General features: G+C 39.0%; 3 protein-coding genes across 3 annotated transcripts in view; 2 read left to right on the forward strand and 1 right to left on the reverse strand.

Annotated features, from left to right (window-relative positions):
* The window catches only part of LOC145768277 (uncharacterized), a 63,324-nt gene extending 43,180 nt beyond the window's left edge, over positions 1-20,144 (forward strand). The window contains exons 10-14 of the mRNA XM_082579756.1: positions 16,624-16,802; positions 17,064-17,202; positions 19,354-19,451; positions 19,782-19,930; positions 20,063-20,144. Of these exons, the coding sequence (XP_082435882.1) occupies positions 16,624-16,802; positions 17,064-17,202; positions 19,354-19,451; positions 19,782-19,930; positions 20,063-20,144 (647 nt within the window). The remainder of the gene's footprint in view (positions 1-16,623; positions 16,803-17,063; positions 17,203-19,353; positions 19,452-19,781; positions 19,931-20,062) is intronic.
* The window catches only part of LOC145769256 (uncharacterized), a 195,889-nt gene that overhangs the window by 158,582 nt on the left and 13,997 nt on the right, over positions 1-23,310 (forward strand). The window contains exons 8-10 of the mRNA XM_082580838.1: positions 21,319-21,475; positions 21,849-22,069; positions 22,805-23,024. Coding sequence (XP_082436964.1) covers positions 21,319-21,475; positions 21,849-22,069; positions 22,805-23,024 — 598 coding nt within the window. The remainder of the gene's footprint in view (positions 1-21,318; positions 21,476-21,848; positions 22,070-22,804; positions 23,025-23,310) is intronic.
* Positions 1-23,310, reverse strand: part of LOC145769255 (uncharacterized) — a 196,861-nt gene that overhangs the window by 125,398 nt on the left and 48,153 nt on the right. The window lies entirely within an intron of this gene.

Consider the following 23,310-nt stretch of genomic DNA (forward strand, 5'->3'; position numbering starts at 1 on the left):
AAAATTTTTTGCTATTTAAAGCTTGAGCCACTTACCTATGCCCCAATTAATTACACCTGTAAACTAAAAATTCTGTGTCTAAAATGTTGGATTTATTTTGGGTTAGGGTTGGCAATGTTTTCCATTTTTTTTACATCAGTTTTAGTTTTTGAGATATTGTGTAACTCCTGTGACGCTAAATTTGACTTAGGTTATATCTCAACTGTGGTATATCTCAACCACAGCCTTTAAAGTTATTGATAGCTTAATCACATTTAGAAGGTTTTTTTGCAAAAAGGCTGCTTTATTTTGATTTTTCTTTTATCAAAAATAAATATCTATAGTTCCTTATAACTTTTAACATATCAATATGTTTGTTATTGTTGTTTTGGTTTGATTCTACAGTGGCCTACATAACATTTGAGTCAAAAAAATAGTTGTCGTTAGAGATAAAGTATATGATCAGCGCTAACACAATATATTATTTTAATAATTAAACGTGAGAAATATTCGTGGCTAAAAGTAATAGCTTTCTTATCAATATCGTATGTGCGAGAAGAGCACATCGAAATACTCCAACGCACACCAAGGACAAAACACAACATGGGCACAGTGTGAAACGATTCAGAGCGCACATCAATAGAAAATGTTGAAAAAAAAATTGTATTTAGTAAATTGTTTTAGACAAGATCGTAGTAGTAGTAGATCAGTATTAATCCGGTGATGTCCCAGTTACTGAGGCTGGCTGGACCCATCTCCAAGTGCAGCAATCGCCTTCATACTCGGCCTTCACATCGATCTGTCTAACGTGTCCTCTCTTGTCAAGTCCGCTTTGCTGCTTTCCTCCTCAACTTGCCTTTTCCACGTTTTCTTGAGTCTTTCTTGTTTTCTACGACCCTCCACTTGCAACTCCAGCGCTCTTCTCAAAACATCATCTTCATCTCTTCTAAGAACATGTCCATACCACCTCACTCAATTCGCCATCTTACCAACATTCTTATTCAACCGAAGCAAGATTATAAGTTCATCCGAATTTATTTTGTCCATCAGCTTCACACCACACATTGCCCATACCAGCGCCTCCCAGTTCTTCTTAAAATCGCCAATGTGTTTTCCCGTAAACACCATGTCTCACTTCTGTACAACACTGCAGTGCATATCTCACGTAAATAGTGTAAATTCTTCCTCTCATTTTCTACGGAAATTTTACCGCATAACAACATTTTTTACATTCAAAAAAATTTGCGGAGCTGCATGTCACCCTCATCATGTTTGCACGTATTCCATGTACCCACGTTCTGCATTTCGTACACATAAAGAATTTGCCATGTTTTTCGGCAGCCGATTGTATTAGAATTTGACATCATTCTTCTTCCAAATACGCCATAAAGGTCGATTTTGCTTATTGTAGCTTTCCCTTTCGTTCCACTTATTACAAATTTTCTCTTTTTGATGTTGACAGGCATATATTTTTGTTTGTTTTTTGTTTTTTTGTTTGTTTATCTTTATCCTGCATTGCGGGAAAGCGGACTTGAGCGCTATGCATCGGTGTACGCCTTCCGACATACACCTGACCCACGCTGCAGCCGACTGCAATGTCTGTTTTCCGGTTGTCTACTTTACTTATGACTTAAATTTGGTACTACCCATTACTCGAAATCGATCACTAGGTAGGGGCAATTATCGTTAAGTTTCTTGCCCAGAGAAACAACAGCAAGTGCGGGTGGCTGGAGTCGAACATGCAGGCTCTCGACTGCGAGCCCAACGCGCTAACCACTCGGCCACGGCTGCTTACATTGAAGTGACTCCTTCCACATCTCACGTTTCTTTCTCAGACCTTCCATTGTGTCACTCAAAACCAAATTATCGGCTTAAAGTATCTCTATCAATAAATCTTCCCTTACACATTCGGTAATCACATCAATCACAATAGCAAAGACTAGAGGAGAAAGGACAGAATCCTGGTGTACACCAACCTTTACCGAAAACTCGTCTGAGGAGACAAATCCAATGCGAACTCTAGTCCTTGCTCCGCCATAAAGACTCGTTACTGCTTGCACGAGTGCCTCTGGTATTTCTTTTTTCTTATCTCCCATTCCATTACTCTTCTTAGAAATTAATCAAATGCCTTTTCCATGTCCACGAAGTACATGTTCAACTTTTTCCCTTGTTATGATATTCCTCTTTCAACCTTATCAACTATTTTCTTTGCCCGATTTTTCAATTTCTTGTACTTGAGCTTAGCTTCTTCTGATCTAATTGTGTACCAATCCTTGTATGCGACTTTTTTCTCACCAATCACTTCCCCTCACCTCTTCATTTCACCACGTATCTCCTCGGTCCATCCTGCCTGTTGTTTTCTCACAAACTTCATCACAAGCTTGCAGAACTCCATTCTTGAAGGATCCCCATAGATCAGTCACATCGTTGTGAACAAGACTTTCAACTCTCTTTTTAAACCTTTCCATGGTGTCGGCATCTTCTAACTTCCAAACTTTTCTTTTGATCACCCTTTTTTATTTACAGTTTTCTTCAGACCTTTCTTGTCCAAGTCGATAACCACCAATCTATGCTGAAGTTTGCATGGTATCGCTTTCACATCTTTAATCAGTTTTTTGTTTTTCCTGCATACCAACCCAAAGTCAATTTCAGTTTCATTTCCATCTGCACTGAAAGTCACTTTTCTTCCTTCCTCTTTCTTAAACCAGGTATTTGCAACACACAGGGATTTTTCGTCACAAAACTCAAGTAGTCGCCTAACATCACGATTCCTTTCTCCCACGTCAAACCCTCATGAACACCGTCAAACCCATCGATTTGTTTGCCAACGTGGCCGTTAAAGTTCCCAAGACCCAATACGACTTCCTAATCACTTCTTTCGCTCCATTCGTGGGCCATTTCTTCATACAATATTTATTTTTCTGCATCGGATCTTCCGCTTTGTGGTGCATAAGCACAAATTGCTCTTTGTTAATTATTGATTCTATTTTTTGTTAAGGCTCTCACTCCTAAGGAGGTTTTCAATCGAATGCTCAAAGTCCAGTCTGATTCAGCATATTTTCATATGTATTTTCAATATCCAGGGTGAGACTATTTACATTCAAATAAGTCAATTCCAGATAGTTAACTACAGACTAGTATGGGGCGCCGTTTGGAAAAACACAATTTATCAATTTTGCAACACCAATTTAGCAATTTTGCAACACATTTAGCTATATTGCAACAATATAACTAAATTTCAAAATTACAATTTAGTTATATTGCAGCAACTTAGCTAAATTGCAAAAATACAATTTAGCAATATTGCAACAATTTAGCTATATTGCAGCAATTTAGCTAAATTGAAAAAATACAGTTTAGGTATATTGCAGCAATTTAGCTAAATTGCAAAAATGCAATTTAGCTATATTGCAACAATTTAGCTATATTGCAACAATTTAACTAAATTGCAGAGGGTTAGCTTTCCCCCTGACCTTTGACAAAGGAGAGAAAGGGGACAGAAAGTGTGCTAATAGCATAAGGGAAGCTGTTTTGAATTTTTTTTATCTTAGTAGCCTACCTTATGCTATTAGCACACTTTCTGTCCCCTTTCTCTCCTTTGTCAAAGGTTAGGGGGTAAGCTAACCCTTTGCTTCCCTCGCTGCTGGTAGAAACATTACATATCAATATCATCAAATGGAACGTTACGTATATACACATAGCCTACAATTAATTGGTAGGTCTATCTCCAAATATTTGAAAATCTCTCAGGGCATGTACATCTATAATGGTAAAAAAGGAGCCTTATGACATATATATATATAATATAAAAATAAGAAGCAATAAGTAAATAATAATTCAAGCCACAACCAATCAAAGTTGAAGTTCCTTTTTTACCTCCCTTAACTGCTTAATTAGAATATTGGGCCTTTTTCAAATAGGCTACAATGAATAGGCCTAAAACGTTAGATGAAGGGATATTTGGTACAGTTATCAAATAACTGAATGATTAGACCAAACTAGGTCCTAGATCTAACCGAGTTACCGGTAGGGTCACCTTACTTGTACCTACCGATACAAAATGGCAACCTGCCGGTACTACTGGTATCTTGCTAACCAATATGCAGCACACTAAACTGTAATAGCCAGACACACTTGCCACACAACTTATTTCTGCACCGGTAAGCCTCGTCCAAGCAGTCAATTTTAGCCTGAAAGACATTCGACGGTTAATAGTCAGACAGTTAGGCCTACTGAGTTAAGCCTGGTTCTCCAAAGAAATTGTTAATCCACATCCCAAAACTGCCGCAACTGATCTAGGGCTCTAAAACATATCAAACTGTAAAAAACGACGCGTTCCTTATCTACAGGCACCGTACCAGATGCAAAACAGAATAGGCCTAGCCTAAACAGCAAAAACCGTCCCATTCGACTTTGGCAATTCTTTAAATGACAGATGGAAACGCGGCTGTCCTCATTAGCATATTATAACAACAATTTAACGCAATTTTGCAATTTAATTAAATTGTTGTAATATAACTAAACAGTCCTTTGCAACTGTTGCAATATAGCTAAATGGTATTTTTGCAATTTAACTAAATTGTATTTTTGCAATTTAGTTAAATTGTTGTAATTTAGCTAAATTGCTGCAATATAACTAAATTGTATTTTTGCAATTTAGTTAAATTGTTGCAATATAGCTAAATCGTATTTTTGCTATTTAGTTAAATTGTTGCAATTTAACTAAATTGTATTTTTGCAATTTAGTTAAATTGTTGCAATATAGCTAAATTGTATTTTTGCAATTTAGTTAAATTGTTGCAATATAGCTAAATTGTTGCAATATAGCTAAATTGCATTTTTGCAATTTAGCTAAGTTGCTGCAATATAACTAAATTGTATTTTTACAATTTAGGTAAATTGCTGCAATATAGCTAAATGTGTTGCAAAATTGCTAAATTGGTGTTGCAAAATTGCTAAATTGTGTTTTTCCAAACGGCGCCCCATAGACTAGTTCGTCGATAAAAACATTTCTACCTTATGAGACCTTATTCAAATAGAACAACACATTAATTAGATACACATACCATAATAAACTCATCAATCCAAAAAGATTAAGCTAAATTATTATTATTTGTTCTAAAATCCATAGCTCACTGCCAATTCTAATTTCGTTTCGACCACGATATAATGCTTGCACGCTAGAGCCTAAAATCTGGTATTCGGTCACTGATAAATAAAGAAGTACGTTGTACGAATATTTCACACACTGCCCTCTAAATTTGTGAGGTGGGTTTACCAATGCAACGAACAAATTTACAAAATTATGAAATATTTAAAAGAACACAACGCTACGTCGAAACGATCCCTCGACAAATCATAGCGATTTTACATCAGAGGTTACATTCCTTCCAACAGCACAATTTTCCTTACATCGCGCTGAAAGACGCGTCCATCCGCCAGCCGCACTTTGACGTTTCGCACTCGTCCACGCTTGTCGGGAAACACTTCCTCTATGATGGCCTTAGGATAATCTCGACGGCCTTCGGTGTCGTGGTTGAACAGTAGCACAAGGTCGCCTTTTTTCACATTCTCTTTCACTTCTTGCATCGATGACGAATTTGTAGCCATGGCAGATACATTTGGATCCATCTCTGCCAAAACTGTTCAGCGACGGCCACCACGTATTTATAGTTGCAGCGATACATATCGGACTTGTTAAATTCATGAACAGGTGTGTCAGGATGTAGATTACCAGTTAAAATAAACAATGGCGTTAAAACTCCAGACAATGGCGTTAAAACTCGCCAGTCCTCCAAAGTAAAATTGTGTCCAGAAACAATGGCTCCCGGCACGCAGCAAAAAGTGACCATCAGTTGTGAAATCTCTTGGCAGCCAGGCAAGCCACATCACGCAGAACACAGAAACAACGCAAATTCAATGTCAACAAATTTTCATCACAATTTCAATTCTAATCCAGAAGGCAATTGACCCGCCGGAACATTGCGGCCCCTAATTATGGCACATAATTAAAAAATAAAGTTGAAGTAGAAGGGTCGATGCCCGACATGCAATACACAGAAATTACGTACATCAAAGCTACACAAAAAATGGTGACTATTCTTGTATAACAGTGCAAGGCACTCGAACACCTTGGCCACAAATGCCTAGCGAATACTTGCACGATTAATTAATATATACGTTAGTATCATGAGACACACAGTAGCCAAATTAAACACACTACACAGTAACTAACTAGATAGCCTACTTATGATGACGCAAATCACTGAGATCGCTGGCGAATACTTACACGATTAGTATTAGTACCTTCACGATTAGTTTTCATGAAACACACAATAGCAAACAAATCAAATGCATTTCACAGTACTAACTAGCTACTTATAATGAGGCCGATCACTGAGATCGCTGTAGAGCATACGTTACTAGGACATGTTGTTGAGTTACGTATATTGGGGCCCTGCGGTTGACACATAGAAAAACGCAGGTTAAAAACAGATTTGCGCGGTATATATCTACAATACACTACAAATTTAAATGAAAGGCAAGGGTGGTACAAATGTCTCCACGACACCCGCTAACAACAGACCAGGGCGGGGCCGGGTCCAGAACGCAGTCAAGCATTCCCCACAGGAGCAACGCTCGATATATCTCTTAGGACCAGATCCACTTTGACCTCACCCGATGCCTCATCCACCACTGAGACTGCCACCCGGACGAGCCTGACAATCGGTTTTCCTTTCCTAATTTGGGCGATGATCTCATGGACTCTCCCCAGACGGTACCTCCCTCTCTTAGTTATATCTTCTGGGGAACCAACCACCACTAATTGGCCAGGCTGTAGCTTTTTCGCAAAACTGGCCCACTTTTTTCTACCTTGCAGGGAAGGTAAATAGAAAGAGATCCATTTCTCCCAAAAACTGTGAGATAGAGCCAGGTTATACCTATAGTCTCTCCGTAACTCATCTCGGTCATGAGGATTTCCTACTGATGAAAATGGGCTCAAGAATGAGTTAAGGAGTGCGGCTGGGGTGATAACAGTAGAATCCTTAGAGTCATCACAGACAGGGACAAAAGATTCTTCGTTGTCTATTCTTGTGGCACTACCCGTAAATGTAAGAAGTTCAACAAAGTTGGGTTTCCGTGATGAGTTCCCAATAACGTGGAAAAAGGCAATTTTGAATTGCTTGACCATTGCTTCCCAGGCCCCTCCCTGGGCCGGGGCATATGGAGGAATGAACTCCCAGTTAATTCCCTTTTTTCGCAAAGAAGTTTGAATTTCAGAAAACTCCAAAGTTTCTGATAGTCTTTTAGCTGCCGCTTGAAATGTGGTCCCGTTATCTGAGTACATGTTACGTATAGATCCACGCAAGTCTATAAATCTGGTAAATGCTAAAACAAATTCACTGTAAGATAGTGATGTCACAAGTTCCACATGGATTGCTCTACTCGCAAGACAGGTAAATAACAATCCCCATTTCCCATGTTTTCTTTTGGCTTCTTCCTTCCACAAACGTCATTGGACCAAAATAATCTACGCCACTGTTGTAGAAGGGCTTGTTATAGGCCGTGGTTCGTGGTAATGGTAGATCCGACATAAGCTGCCTGATAGGCTCTGCTTTCGCTAAGGCACATGGAGCGCAGTCATGCAAATAATGTTTCACCGAGGAATTACCAACGTTGACGAGTAGATAACAGTGTCTGTTGCGCACCACAGTGATAGCTATCACAATGAGCGTCAAGGACAACTAGCCGTGTCAATGCGTGCCTCGAAGGCAAAATAAGAGGATGCTTCGCATCGACAATTATTTCGGGAGACTTACTCAAACGACCTTCAATATGAAGTCTCCCCCGTGTGTCCACACAAGGACGATACTTTTTTAGAGAGCGCAACTCCTTCAGGCATTGTTTATCAGCACCAGCTTCGCTCGAAGGAAGACGTTTTGTTACCACATCGATCGACTCTGGCAGACCGTCACAACTTAACAAATCTCTATACACTACTTTCTGTACGTAGGAAACAATCCTATTTAAAGCGTCCTCTAGATAAGATGCATTTAACTTTGGTTTTACATACCCATGTTTCTTGCATTTGGATACAATGAACTCCGTGAAAGCTACAAGATAGGCGGCTCTCTTTTTCAACACGTACAAAGTAGGTGCAGTTTCGATCATCTTGCTAATGGAGCCAGTTGCATTTTCTCTTACCGTCATCTGCGGCGACAGTTTCATTCTACGAATAGCAGCATCTGCTCCATTCACCGTTGGGACCTCGCCTTCCTGCATGAGAAAAGATGGACCGCTCAACCACATCTCTCTGGAACCTGATTTGGTGATGGCGTTCGGTCTGGTTCCAACGTCTGCCGAGTTGAGATGTGTTGGACAGTAATGCCATTCGCTCACCTCTGACAAGAGTAAAATACGATTTAACCTACGAGTATCAAACTTGCATAATCGTAAATCAGGGTTTCTGATCCACTGAAGGACAGTATTCGAGTCACACCAGAAATGTTTTTAAGATCAGGCAAGTGTAGTGCATTAGCTGCCTGGTTTAACAGCTCCGTAGTATTAAGCGCGGCTATACAAGCTCTTTTCTGGCAATCGGCCATGCACTTAGATGCTTGAGGACAACCCTACTTTTGCCAAAGACGAAGGATACACAAGGGACTCCGTTACACAGCCTACGTATATACACCACGGAAGCAAAGGAGTGATTGGAGGCATCACTGAATCCATGTAACTGATATACGATATCATCATCTGCGCAACACGGCTCGGTGTTTACGAAATACCATCTAGGTATAGAAAATTCTTTCAGCAAATCTAAAGAATGAAGCCACGACTTACATTCTTTTATGTAGTTTGGTGGCACTTCGGTGTCCCAATCAAGACCTTCAATAGCTAAACGCTGCAGAATTAACCTAGCTTTTAGGAAGAATGGCTCGCCGAACCCTAGTCGATCGAAATTTTGGCCAAGTTGGCTTAACATTGAGCGACGTGTGTACTTCTCTAAAGGTCGGAGAGAACACTTAATGAAGAATGAACCTGACTCGGTTTGCCACACACAACCTAGAGGTTTTGCTACTGGTAAGTCTGTGTCGTCTTTTTCGAGGTCGACATCGCGAAAGGAAGAAGCCAGCATCTCCTTTTTGAAGTTCGACAAAACATCCAACGCCCCTTTGTTGGCACTCCATTTCACCAATCTAAAGTCTTGGCTATCGAACAAGTCAATGGCTTCTTTTGCAATCTCACTGACCTCATCAAGGCTATTTCCAGAGAATATCAGATCGTCCATATACATATTTTTTCGAATGGTACTCAGGGTCAGGTCGCTGGCTCCAGTGGGGTTTTGTTCAATCATTTTTTGAATGGCTAAGCAGGCGACGTATGGACTGCTTTTAATTCCCCAAAGGTGTACACAAAATCTAAACGGAATTACTTTACCCTTTTCGATATCATTATTCTCAAACCATAGCAAACGGAACAAGTTGCGTTGTTCCATTGGTAATTGAATCTGGAAGAAGCACTTGGTTAGGTCTGCCATTAGGCCAAACTTTCCCAATCTAAAGCGAGCCAGAACTTGTGTTAAAAGGTTTAATATGTCTGGGCCCGACAAAATCACATCATTAACACACCTACCCTTAAACTCAGATTTTCCGTCACATACCACTCGCTTTTTTGCTTGGGATGTCACAAAATATGGTAAGTACCACACACATGCCGATGAATTGTCTTTTACCGGCTCAATGTACTCACTGGACTGCATTTCAGTCATCGTTTCTACTAAGAATATTCGAACATCAGATTGCTTTAAAGCCTTTCGTCGCAAGCTCAGAACACGGTCAAGAGCCAAAGAATGGTTATCCGGTAATTCAAAGTCGATTTTTAACGGTACGGGCATTTGAAATCTCCCATCTTTAACTTTCATTTGCATCTCAATAAATTTTTGTGCTGTGACATCATTGCGGGACAGTTCTATCGTTTCATCTGTTAGGGTTAAATCCTTTATTGCATGTTTTAAACGACTGATATCAATCTCCTGCGCATCAAAACTGTCAAGACTAAGTGACTCCTCAGCGACGTTACCATTAATGGCAACACGACGTACTTTAGAATCACCAGAGATCATAGAACCTCGACCTCCACTAGCCAGTCAGCCCAGTGGGGTTAAAATAGCATGAGGCTCTTCCCGAGTCATGCCAACACATTCTTCTAATACTCGCATCAAGTAAGTATGGTCATTTCCGATTAGAATATTGACCGACATTTTGTTAGGTAACGAAATCAATTCAACATTATCGAAATATGAAAACCTATTTAAGTCTTGATGCTGCGGCAATGTTTCGACATGGTCACTCCAAGGTGCATTTACCACTGCTTCCACATCACCATACAGTTCGTCAGTAACTAAGAATTGGATATTAAATTTAACCAGATCAGAGTGTAATTCTTGTTTGCCTGCTAGAGTGTCCATGCGGAAAGAGACGTTATCCGCGGCTTTTAGAAACAATTTTTTAACCAATCGGCTTGAAACAAATGTGAGCTGAGAGCCTGGGTCGTGTTGACAGTAAACCAGAGTGGTCTCTCCATTAGATGGGCTTATGACCCGCGCAGCCGTGACACAATTAAACACTGCCCTTTTATGAGCGATGCTTATAATACGATTAGTGACGGCAGGTGCCGTTCTAAGACCATTGCCATTGCCCGATGTTCCTTGAGGATTCACATAGGCGTCGTGCAGTAGATAATAGTGCTTAAATCGGAAATGTTCGCCGCAGCGCCTACAATTACATGATTGGGTGCAGTTTTTTGCTTCGTGTCCTAGACGTAGGCAGTTTAGATAACGACCAGTCGTGGCGATGACATCCCGGCGTTGCGACGGCGTCAAGTTTAGGAACTCAGGACAATTGTAGGTCTGTGACGCTCTTGCTTATTCCTACTCTCACAATAGATACAAAGTATGTCCTTCCTCGTACCCTCAAAAGAGCAGCTACCAAACGTTTCTTCTCGGCTCTCAAAACTAGAGCCAGACCCGCGACTGCTACCTTGGGTGACATTTCTGACAGGCTGTGCTGAGGTTTGACGAATACGCATAATGTGATTATCACTTGCCGACCGTTTTGTATCTTTTCTAGCAACGACTTCCTCCATTAAGCGTATGGCGAAGTCCGTAGAGCGACACGTCTCTTCGCAATTTACGAAATCCATTAAGCTATGGATGCTTGGTTCCTCGGTGCTACCATATTGCTCTTTCAGATAATACAAAAAGTCTTTCTTCGCATATCCAGGTAATCGACCTGCCAAGTCTAGTACAAAACGTCCTTCTAGCTGATGACGCTGGTTATACGCCCTAGCAAAGAGGGTACACTGAGCCAGCTCGTCTTTGAATTCCTTTATTGAGGATGATGACATCCCAGATAATTTATTGCCATGCCGTATCCGCCGAATCTCCGGCTCCGCGAGAAATCCGCCTCTAACGCCAAAGCACTGCGACAAGCGATCCAGCGACATATCGATCCTTTCTTTTTGCTCCAAGCAGAAGTATCCGATGCTAAGTTTGAAATGGTTTGCGCGGCGCTACGTACGCAGGCTGCCTGTAGCAAAGTCAGCCGATTTCCCTCAAATGGGCAACTCTCCATTAGTGATTTGATACGGTTTTTAAAAAACATAAATGGCATGTTGTTGCCGTCATAGTTGATCAATGCGGCCCTGTCATAAAAATTGCGACAATTATGATATTTATAGAACCAGTTTTGTTGATCCTCAGCACCTCTGTTTGCATTAAGCCCTGGCGGGGGTGTCATAACATAAGTCGAGTTTCAGGGCCATCATCTTTAACTAGTGGTAAAGTACATCTCTCACTTTTAAGATTTTTCCTTACAGATAAGGTACATGTTTGTGACGGCTTCGCAACCCTCTCTCTATAAAAATCACGTTGATCATAATGAGGCTTTCTTTCAGCGGCCCCATGACTTCCCCCGGGCGGTTTTGTCAAAAAATTATCTTTAGTCCACGTTTTATACTTGTTTGTGAGGGCTTTCCCTGGAAAGAGCTTTCTTAGGGGTTTCTCTATGTGGCGGTTCCATTAAATTCTCCTGTTTAGCCTTGCTCTGTTTAGGTTGGGCATCTATGCTAGCGGCCCCATGAGTGTCATGGCATATCCCAGGCGGATTGACAATGTCAGCGTCCTACCTCAGGACCTTTTCTATCGCTTTAGGGATGTAGTCGGTGACTCCGAGACTACTGGCCGAAGGCCGTCGTTGCCCGCGCTCTGACCCTTGGTCCGATCCACATTGTGAAAACAACTCAAGCTTGCTTTGCCTTGCTCTCAGTTCGACTGCCTTGATCTGCATTTCACTTTCGGCTCTGGCTTCGGCTTCCTCTGCTTTGGCTTTGGCTTTGTTCACCCGCATCTGTTTTTCTCACCGCAACTTCTCCATTTCGAACCGGATTTAATCTCTTTTTCTTTTGAACGGCGCGAGCGACTACTCGAGGCACTGGTGGTTGATTTTCCTTTTATTGTACCTAATTTTGTATCTACCCTGGAGATTTGCTTCTGTTTTATAGTCAGTCTCAATTCCTTAATCTCTGACCTGACCTGTTCTGTAGCTTCATATATAATAGTGCTATCCTTTAGTTTATTCGCAAGTTCTAACAGTTCTCCAAAGTTGCCCTCTAACTCCGCCATATCAACCAAGGCCCGCTCTAGCGACGCTTCATCCTGTACCATGGGAAGACCTCTGCTTAATTCTCCAACCCCGTGCAGCACCTCTCTTTTTTTATGTCTGACGTCCCTGAGCACAGCTTCTGCACTAAAATCAGCATGGGTAAGGCTGCCATGAACCCCCTGAGGATACACCTGCCCAACGCCCGAGTGTTCCGCCGCACCACCCCCAGACGCAGCGCCCCCTGTCCCGCTGCCAACGGGAAACGCACGAGACACCGGATGGCCACCGTCACCTTCCATCAATTCAAGAAATTACACTACTGTATACTATAGCCTACACACAGTAATAGCGACACACGTAACGTAATGGACAGCGTAACTAACATTAATTAGGGACTTACCGCTCGCTGAGTTACGGTGACGCAAGCCTTTTGGTGACGCAAGCCTCTTGACAAACAATACAGTATTTTAAACAAATTATTATACACAATTAGGCTACAGTAGAGTTCCAGTTTACAGCACAATCAAAGTTTATTAAAGTCCTTTCGTTGCAGGAAAGTGCTGACCACCCCTTCTGAAGTCTTCCTTGATTGAAGTTTAAATTTGTTAGTCTTTAAGTTAGTCCTTTAGTTCTTTTTCTTTAAATTGTGTCAATTTTGTGAGTTCTTTTATTTCGTTATTTAGATACTTTATTGTTCTTTATTTAAGTTGTCCAATTTCCAGCTTTTATTTTTTGGTTACGAGAGTAGGAGCTCAATGCGTTCCTACAATCCATCCTTTTCCTGCCTTAACCATGCTTGCAATCGTTTCTGGTATTTTTATTTATTGCGTATGACTTGATTCAGTGAGTTGGGATAAAAGCTGAAATTTTTTACATACTTTACCCTCTGTCTACCGAAAAAAAAATATACAAGTTTTACCGTTGGGGTCCATTGGACCCCAAATTTCCAAGTACTTGTTTTGGACAAAATAAATCAGCTTCGATGATGCAATTAAAGCTCAACAGGAAAGGACGTAACAGACTTCAAAAATCATAACTTATAAGCACTGTAGAAAAACCCAAAATACTCGAAATTTAACAAACAAGTAATACAGTAGCCCATGCACATTGCACAAACCAAGCTGATACGGAATTTGTCTATTCTTGATGATGCAATTAAAGCTCAACAGGAAAGGACGTAACAGACTTCAAAAATCATAACTTATAAGCACTGTAGAAAAACCCAAAATACTCGAAATTTAACAAACAAGTAATACAGTAGCCCATGCACAAACCAAGCTGATACGGAATTTGTCTATTCTTGAGCAATGGTCAAACTATTGAGAGATTTGGCTTTTGGATTTGGCTAAAAAACGCATAATAAGGCCTTCATATTAGGTCACAAGAAATATTGTGAGTTTATGTATTATCGCATTCATTGCAAATGAATTGCAAATGTTCTTGGCAAACGTTGAGTTTGCAAGTAACTTAGTACAGAATTTTCTGCATTTTTGGCTTTGTGTCTTTCCGAAAAATAGCATCTAGCCTTCTTTGATTTTGGCGCCTGATCTTCAACAGCTGTTTCTTTTATTTTGTTGCGGATTTAGATGTCTTGTTGATATTGAAGTCGAAGGTGATAATCCAGCAAGCTTTTTTCCTAGTTGGATCTAAAAGTTTCTTCTCTTTCATACATGCATGCTTCAATGTTGTGCTGCTATTTTCGGCTTGCAATTGATGCCATATCATAAAAGCATTGACAGCAGTGACATCGATTATATTGTAAAATAGAGCTATCGGCCATCTTCTCGTCATTATTTTGGAACTGTACTTCCTAAAAATGCTGTCAATAGTGTCGACTACTCTTTTAGTGCTGTTGTGATACAAGATTACTTCGAATGCAGCAGGCTTGGGGTCCGTTGGACCCCACGGTACAAGATGCTATTATTTTTTTCTATGCTACCAAATTTTTTTTGAGATCAATAATTATTATATTGTCCTGAAGATCAAGCAAAGCTGTGAAAAGTCAAGGTATATCAATATCGCATCTGCTATATGTCATGAGAAATCGCAGAGCGAAATTTGTTTTGGGGTCCATTGGACCCCACGGTAGACAGAGGGTTAATTCTTAACGATTTAACTTAAATCCAAAATCACACATTCATTTAGCTTGCTTTACTATATACTGAACCCAACACAAGGGTAAAATTGTGTCCAGAAACAATGGCTCCCGGCACGCAGCAAAAAGCGACCATCAGTTGTGAAATCTCTTGGCAGCCAGGCAAGCCACATCACGCAGAACACAGAAACAACGCAAATTCAATGTCAACAATTTTTCATCACAATTTCAATTCTAATCCAGAAGGCAATTGACCCGCCGGAACAAGCATCTAGCCTACTTTGATTTTGGATCCTGATCTTCAACAGCTGTTTCTTATATTTTTTTGTTGATTTAGATGTCTTGTTGATATTGAAGTCGAAGCTTCGACAGGCTAATTAAAAAACTGCCTAAGTCATTTTGCCTAAGTTAAAAATCGAATGACTTAGACAAGAAATTAAACTGCCTATGTCCATCCCATGACATAAGCAGTTTAATTGTTTGAGCATGCTATACTCTGTAGTGAACAATCTGAACAAGTAACGCAGTTAAAACAACCGCTCTGTTTTTCTAATCACTTTCGTATAATATCTCACTTTTGCAAAAAAATGACTTAGGCAGTTATTTTATTAGGTTGACGTAGTAATCCAGCAAGACTTTTTCCTAGTTGGATCAAATTTTCTTCGCTTCCGTGCCAAATGTGCTGCTCATTTTCGCCTTGCAATTGTTGCCATATCACAAAAGCATTGACAGCAGTGACATCAATCATATTGTAAAATAGAGCTATCGACCATCTTCTCGTCATTATCTTGGAACTGTGTTTCTAACCATTCTGTCAATAGTGTCGACTCCACGTTTGTTGCTGTTGTAATGCAAGATTATGTTGACTGCAGCAGGCTTGGGGTCCATTGGACCCCATGGTACAAGCATACAAGATGTTATTATTTTTTCTATGCTCCAAACCTGTGCTTGAGATCAATAATTATTATATTCTCCTAAAGATCAAACAAAGCTGTGAAAATTCAAGGTATATCAATATTGCATCTGCTATATGTCCTTAAAAATGGCAGAGCGAAATTTGTTTTGGGATCCAATGGTCCCCAAGGTAAACAGAAGGTAAATAAAGATTGACCAGAAAAAAATATTTTTGCTACAGAATAACAAAGACATTGACATTCGGCGAAATATTGTCGGTTAATACAATCGCATAAACTTTGAATCTTTGTTTAGCAAGGGCGCGAAGGTTTAGCAAAGGTTAACGTAGCAGCGGCAAGTGTCCTCTCACTTCGCATACACGCGTCGAATTTTCGCCGCACAAAAAGATTATCTGATCATAGCCAGAATGCGGCGCAGCAACGGCAAACATTTGGCGAGTATCTTACTTCGGTTCCATAATTTGGATCTGGTTTAAATTTAGTTGATCCGTTATTTGTAAAAAAGGGCATCCTTGTTACATTGTTCATTTTTTAGTTGATTTTATGTGTGTATGAACTGCTTTAGGTTTGGCAATCAGACGAGAAACCTGGTTGTAAAATTGGTATGAGAACGCGGATCAAGATGTTTGGTTAAATAATTTTGTTGTTTGTACTATAAAAAAAGGTTTCCGCATCCCAGGATCCCCATTTATCCTTGTCCACAAAGCTTTGCAATGTGCAACCCTCCTCCTTAATTGCAGACGTTTTTTATTAGCAGCCCTTTCGTTATGTGGCCAAAATATGGAAGTATCAGTTTGACAGTTCTAGCTGTCAGAGATAGATTTGGTTCAATTTGATCTAAATTAATTAATACTTTGCTGTCCAAACAGCATGCATCATCTTTTTTCAACACAATGATTCAAACTCGTCAGTTATTTTTCGTAGCCTATTGTTATTGCTTCATACAGAAAGTAATATTTCTTTATTTTAGTACGAACTCAGGACCACAGCGATCATGATTGCTTTGCTTGTGCTATTCTATCCCATGGGAGCAAAGGTGACGGCATTAAGGTGAAGGATAAGAGAATGCATTTGACAGATTTCATGGATCCTTTTAATGCCAAGAGTTGTCCTTCACTCAGAGGAAAACCTAAACTGTTCTTTATTCAGGTGAAGTTGTTATAGTTATTTGCAATTTTTCTTGTGGAAACTTTGTATACAAACTGAAAAGGCAAATGTACTTATAGAAGTATTTAACCATTGGTGCAAGCCCAGTGTCACGTTTCCGATTGTTGTCGAAGTGTTATCTGTGAAGTATTGCTTCCACTAGGTGTCGCTTATGGGTAAAGCTGGATTGAAAAAAGTCTTCGAAAGAGTCTTTGTTGTTTCCAAAATCATCCAATTGCTAGCTTAAACATGTTTTTGTTTCAGGCCTGTAGAGGACGCCGGAAAGATAAACCAGCAAGAATAAACCCGGATGTCCAAACCGACGCAGAGAAGGAGTTTCAGGACGCGGTTGTGATATTCACTGCTGAACCGGACTTTTTAATTGCATACTCTACGCCTCCAAGTAAGATAAGAGAACCGTTGTAGTGTTGATATTTCTCGCTATTTACTTCACAATGTAGATTCTAATGACCTGCTTTAGCCTGATAAACTTGTTGATTACTGATGTTGATATTGTTTTTTTTTTCGTGCTATTAATCCAACTTTCTATTGTGTGTGTCCAGTAAAACAACCCATGTGGGGGCACCTTGACTTAGATAACCGCATGTTTTTTTCGGTGCTTCCATATGGTGTAGTTTCCATATCAAAAAAAGCAATTTGTTATATCTCCTGATGTGTACATTAAAAATGAATGTGGAGCTATGCCGAAATAAACTTGATTGATTATTTGATGCTGCGAGTTCGCTGTGATAGCAGCACTAGTTGCACTAGCTTGAAAAACACAGTTCTCTAGTCACATGGTTTGACGAATGGTGTTGGAGTCAGTGTGTTGTTGTTTCATGAGGCTCTTTTCTTCGACTTAAGCCGACAGTCTTGATTGCTGTCTGTTGAATTTATGTGTTGTCAGGCGATATCACTGTAAAAATTTGTGGAATCAATTGATTAATAGATTAGGTGATATAATTCTAGCTATGCAGAAGACAACCTAAGCTATGCAGAGGACATGGCCTTCATCAACAACTCGAAACATAAAATACAAGAATTCTTTGATAATCCGCCAAAAAATGCTGCTAAATGCAGCCTTCATATGCATGTGTCCAAAACCAAGTATATGACCGATAAAATGAACAGCACAGTTAATCTCGCTCCATGAGGAAAATTATTTTAAAATTTTCAACGCTTACATTTTACCAGTCGTGTATTACAGTCTAGAATGCAAAAATTGGACCTTCATAACAATGAAAAAACTCACTACTTTCCAACATCACACCATGAGAAGCATAACAAACAAAAGGCTGTTTGACCACATGAAAATAGAAGACTTTTTGATTACAACAAAGCTATCACACTACAATAAACTAAAAACAACAATAAAATTAACAGTTCGGAAAAAGGAAGCGTGGCAAGCAACATCCAGGCATGGACCGAACTCAATTTAGCGACATTGAGCGAGCTAGTACAAGACCGTGACTTCTGGAAACAGAAAACTTATAGCGACATTGTAATCCGCAGGTTGCTGCAGCAGATAGGGCATTTTGACATATCAAAAGACAAGATTTAACGCGGATGAAAAGTTTTTCACGGGGATAACGCGCAACGTTTGCCTATGATGTCGAAATTTCCATAAGCATGCCAGCAACACACATTGATAAATCTGACAAGTAGCCTATCAGAAAAGTTGGCATTCGAAAATCAGTAGGCTACCAAACCTTATATAATACAATTTGGGTAGAGAGGTAACTCTTTTAAACCATATACAGACATAACTCAGCAACAACACTACATTTTACATTATAAAACAAAAAACAAAAAAGCGAACTTTTTCGGCTAGTCATATAGCCCTTTTCAAGCCTATAAGAAAAATACATTTTTAAAATAAATGCTAAAAAATCATATAGTATCACAGCAAAAATATGGTCACATCTAAACATTTGATAAACTGCCTCGCTCACACAAAATGATAACTGAAAATTACACAGCACAACGGGTCAAGTATTTCAGAGGGAAAATTAATTGATTGTTCAGAAAAGGACTCAGGCAGATTACGCAAGAAAGACAGAAGCACAAGAGATAGTGGCACAAAACAAAGTAAATGCGAGAAGCACAAGACGTGATAATTCAATCAAAAACTGTTAAAAGATAAGAAGCTCCGCAAGCAAATATTGCCTGTTGAGCCCTGGGTTTAAAGGTTTGATGATCAATGCCTCATGAATCTTAGTGTCGAACTCGGACAAACACTTACGAACAATCTGGAAAGAGTGCAATGACGGTTTATTGTTTGAGCACGATTGGCAGTTTCTAATACTGTATGATCTTTAATTGCACTTTTTTTATTAACCTTATATACGCTGCAAAAGTTTTGTTGCATTGTGTTTTCAAAACTCGCCTTTTGACTCTTCCCAAGTGCGATTTTGACAAAAAATGTTGCGAGTTTTAAAAAGCCTGATATCTTAAACTTTTCCCCGCAGAATTGCCTTCTGATTGGCCGCTGAACATATAACCTAAATGACAACAATGCTTTGTATGCTACTGAAAACACTTCTCATTTTTACAGCCTTTGTGTCTTATCGAGATAAAAAAAATGGCAGTTGGTTCATTCAAACCTTATGTGAATGCTTGCTTAAGCATGGCCACCAGCTGGAACTGATGCAGGTAGCCTGTAATCTTAATGCAGTAGTAGCCTACAAAGAATCTTGCGCTTATTAAATGCTCATGTTACTGGATAAACCTTTAGGTCTTTGCGTACCACAAGTTCAGAAACATTGCTGTAGAAGCGTTTGTAGGCTAATAATGTTCAATTAGACAAATGTAGCCATGCAACTCTCACTTAATTTGATTAACATTTGAGAGTGGTAAATGACCACCCACAGTGAAGGTACGAAGCTTTCATTAAGTAGTTTTGAAAGTGAAGTGGTTCTTTGGTCTGATTGGTATGCAATCAATACAGTGATTTAAAGCAAAAAATATTCATCTGACTTTCAGATTATGATTAAAGTGAACGATGAATTGGCCCGCTTTAAACAAGACACGCAAAACTTGGATTGTGAGCATGAAAGGCAACAAGTACAAATTCCTTCTATTACAACACAACTCCGTTCTGAAGTGAAGTTTGTTGGTAAAGGAGCTGCGGCGTAAGTATACCATGCCTTATGACGAATCAATATTCAGCAATATCGTTGTATTGTAAGTTGAATGCTTTTGCATTCAGTCAAACTCTCCTGTAAGATTTATTTTGATCTTTCTAATCTTTGTATGTGTTATAGGTCTGGCATAAGAAAACTAATCCCAGTTATGGAACTGCATAGAAAGAGTTATAGTAAAACTGGTCATGTCAGCAGTGAGTGAGACAGAAATTTTTAAATGCTTGATAAACGTAAATAATCTGTCTTTACTCTGATAAATTTGACCATTTCAATTCAGTTCAAAAACTAAACTGAATTTTTTAAGAGAGCAAAACAGCTGGACTCGTGAATTCGATCACTAGGCAGCGTAACAGTAGGCCTAAATATCTTACAGGCTCTTCTGGATTGCGCAACTCACTAGTTACAGGTCTACATTTCAATCACCTCCCTTATTTCTACTCTTGTGAAGACCTGTTATGAACTATTGTTATCCACAACTTTTCATAGGATATTTTCACTATAATATTTGCTTTTTGAAGTTTGCTTATGTGTGAACGGAATTGTCCGTTTTTTTAATAAATCATTTTGTTTATACTAGCAGTGACTAGCTCATAGTACAACAGCTTTCTCCGATGTCAATAGTGATTGTCAGTTTACGTTATATTATCCTGCACTAGTGGTCTTCTCTACTTCTAATAACGTTATCGCAACAATTGAGACAATACACTTTTTCATGTAAAAAGAAATAGAAGAGAAAGGTTTTGTTTTTAATAATTCCAGAAATTGAATTAAAAGTGCAAAACCAAACTGTCGCCTGATTTCATGGCACTCGTGGCACGTTCATCATTTCATTGCACTCGTGATTTTAAAAATCAAGCCGTTTATGAAATTGTGTAGCCTAAGGTTTTATTTTTTGTCAATTTTAATTTTTGTCTTATATAGACTTAAAGAAAACTTCACTAATGGCTCTGATGTGAAATACAAGATGACCTATGCGAAGCGCGGATACTTCATGATCTTCATCCAAGATGTAAGTCCGTTTGAGATAAGTTTGATTCGTATAATTTTGTGCTTTCGTCAGAAAAGTTTTTGTGGATATAAAATAACAAGAATAAACATGTAGGTTAAAGATTCAGATTGTTGTGGAATTTGCCAACTTGCATTATCCTTAGTAATCTGATTGCGGGTAAAACAAACATTTTTCTACAAACTCCCTAACTAAAACTAGCAAAGGAATCGATAATACACATGATAGCCTACGTGATTATATTTTCTTTTCAAATTTAAATTTTGGTAGCCTACCTTAGTCGTGGACCATACAAGCTTCTCGGGCAGACCTTGAGCAAGAGTTTTTGAAAAATTGTTGAAAGTTTGTTGAAGTTCACTTTTATTTTCAGGAATTCGAAAAAGATTTAAACCACGTGCCACGCGATGGGTCTGAGGCTGATCTTAAATTGCTGAAAATCATTGCGACAAAATTGGGATTTGATGATGAAGATGTTAAGGTTTATCAGGACTTGAGGCAAAATGAAGTTATGATCAAGTTGGAAGAAAGTGCGAGATATAATGATTTATTTGATCATGTGCTAAATGCATTAACATATGAGATGAAAGTATAGAACTAACGCTCAAAAACTAATCTAGTCTATTATAACTTTTTTATTAGACTTGCATAATGGATCTATTTTTTGATTATATGCTTTGTTGATGTCTATTTGACAAACTTTGCTAAAAGAGGTCGTAGCATGCTATGAACATAAAGTATCGCTAATTGACTAAGCATTTGTTAGTGTGTAAATAAAACAATGACAGAATGCTTGGGATGATAACCAGCTTAAAATTTATCACAATCGGAAAAATAAGTTCATGCGTATTTTTACATTTTTGTAAAAATTATAAAAATACCCTGTTGTGTACTTTGTCTCAGTGCAAAATGAAGATCACAGCAAATCTGATTGCTTTGTTTGCGCCATCCTTTCCCATGGGAAACAAGGAGACATTATTCATGGAAAAGATGACACCATTTATGCGAAAGGAGACGCAATTTATGTGAAAGATGGAGAAATGAGCCTGACCAACTTTTTGGACCCATTCAACGCTACGAATTGTCCCACACTCAGTGGAAAGCCAAAGTTGTTTTTCATGCAGGTCATTCTTGAGTTAAACGAATAATAATTTTTTGATTGTGTAAGACGACATCGACTGCTATTTTCGAAATTCAGTTCTCACAATGAGGAAACTCAGCAATCGCAAATGAATCATCGATGGAGATGCAAGAATTAAATCGCGTGTATGCGGGGTTAAGGTTTAATTAAAGTTTACACTAGAATTTAAAGTTTGGTATGAACTTAGAAGTAAATAACTCGTTTAACAAACCCAACTCATTCGCATAAAAATACGAGAGATATGATAACAGCACAAAGGAAGATGGACACCGAAGTAATTTAATGACTTGTAGAATTAGAAGATGAAACACCAAGAGCATATAATTTTAAAACTAAACTTTAACTTTTTTGCCTCCAGCGTTGTTTCGCATTTTGATTGAAAAACTTAAACTGTTTTACAAGGCTATATTTCTGATACAATTTCCAAAAACATGACAACATTTAGAATTCCAAGTTTTTGTCCCTAACAATCTTGATATTTACCATCTAGCAACATGTTAAAAAGAATCGGTGAATTTATAAATTTAAATGCACTATTTATAAATTTATATTAACTATTTAAAAATAGTGAATTTGTAAATAGCATTTTAAAATGATGCTGGGCACAATAGAGTTAGATTTTTCAAACATTCTGCCAAAGTAGGAACTCACTAAGCAATAAGCATGGCCAGCAACTCATTTGCATTTTTATAGCTACTGTAACTTATAATTTGTTTAGACTTGTAGAGACGATTATGTTCAAAACAACCCAGTTGAAGAGAATTCCGATGTGGTTACGGACGCAATTCCAGATATGGCAAGCTTTGCATACAACCGATCCAACCCTTCCCGTGAACCACCATCCAGCGAACCACCAGCATCACTTGACTATTCCGAAATGAAACCTCTGAAAATCCCAGCACAATCAGATTTCTTGATTGCCCATGCTTTTCCTCCAAGTAAGTTTATCAGAGTTTCCTACAAGTTAGCAGTTGTGAACTGAGAAAACGACAACTGAGCAAGTGACAACTGAGCTAGCAACATTTCAGCAAGTTGCGGAAGTTGGCAAATGATGAAACTGAGCAAGTAACAACCGAGCAAGCCGAAGCTTGGCATGTCACAAGTCAGACAATTCAGTTTAGAAAGCGATCGTCGTCGTGTGAGCTTCTGGGGCCACAGGTCTATCCTTTTATCATCCCAGATTTATGATATTTTGAGACTATGCCGGATGGCTACTAGAGAGCA

The sequence above is a fragment of the Aplidium turbinatum genome, chromosome 4, assembly GCF_918807975.1.
Source record: "Aplidium turbinatum chromosome 4, kaAplTurb1.1, whole genome shotgun sequence".
NCBI classification, from domain to species: Eukaryota; Metazoa; Chordata; class Ascidiacea; order Aplousobranchia; family Polyclinidae; genus Aplidium; species Aplidium turbinatum.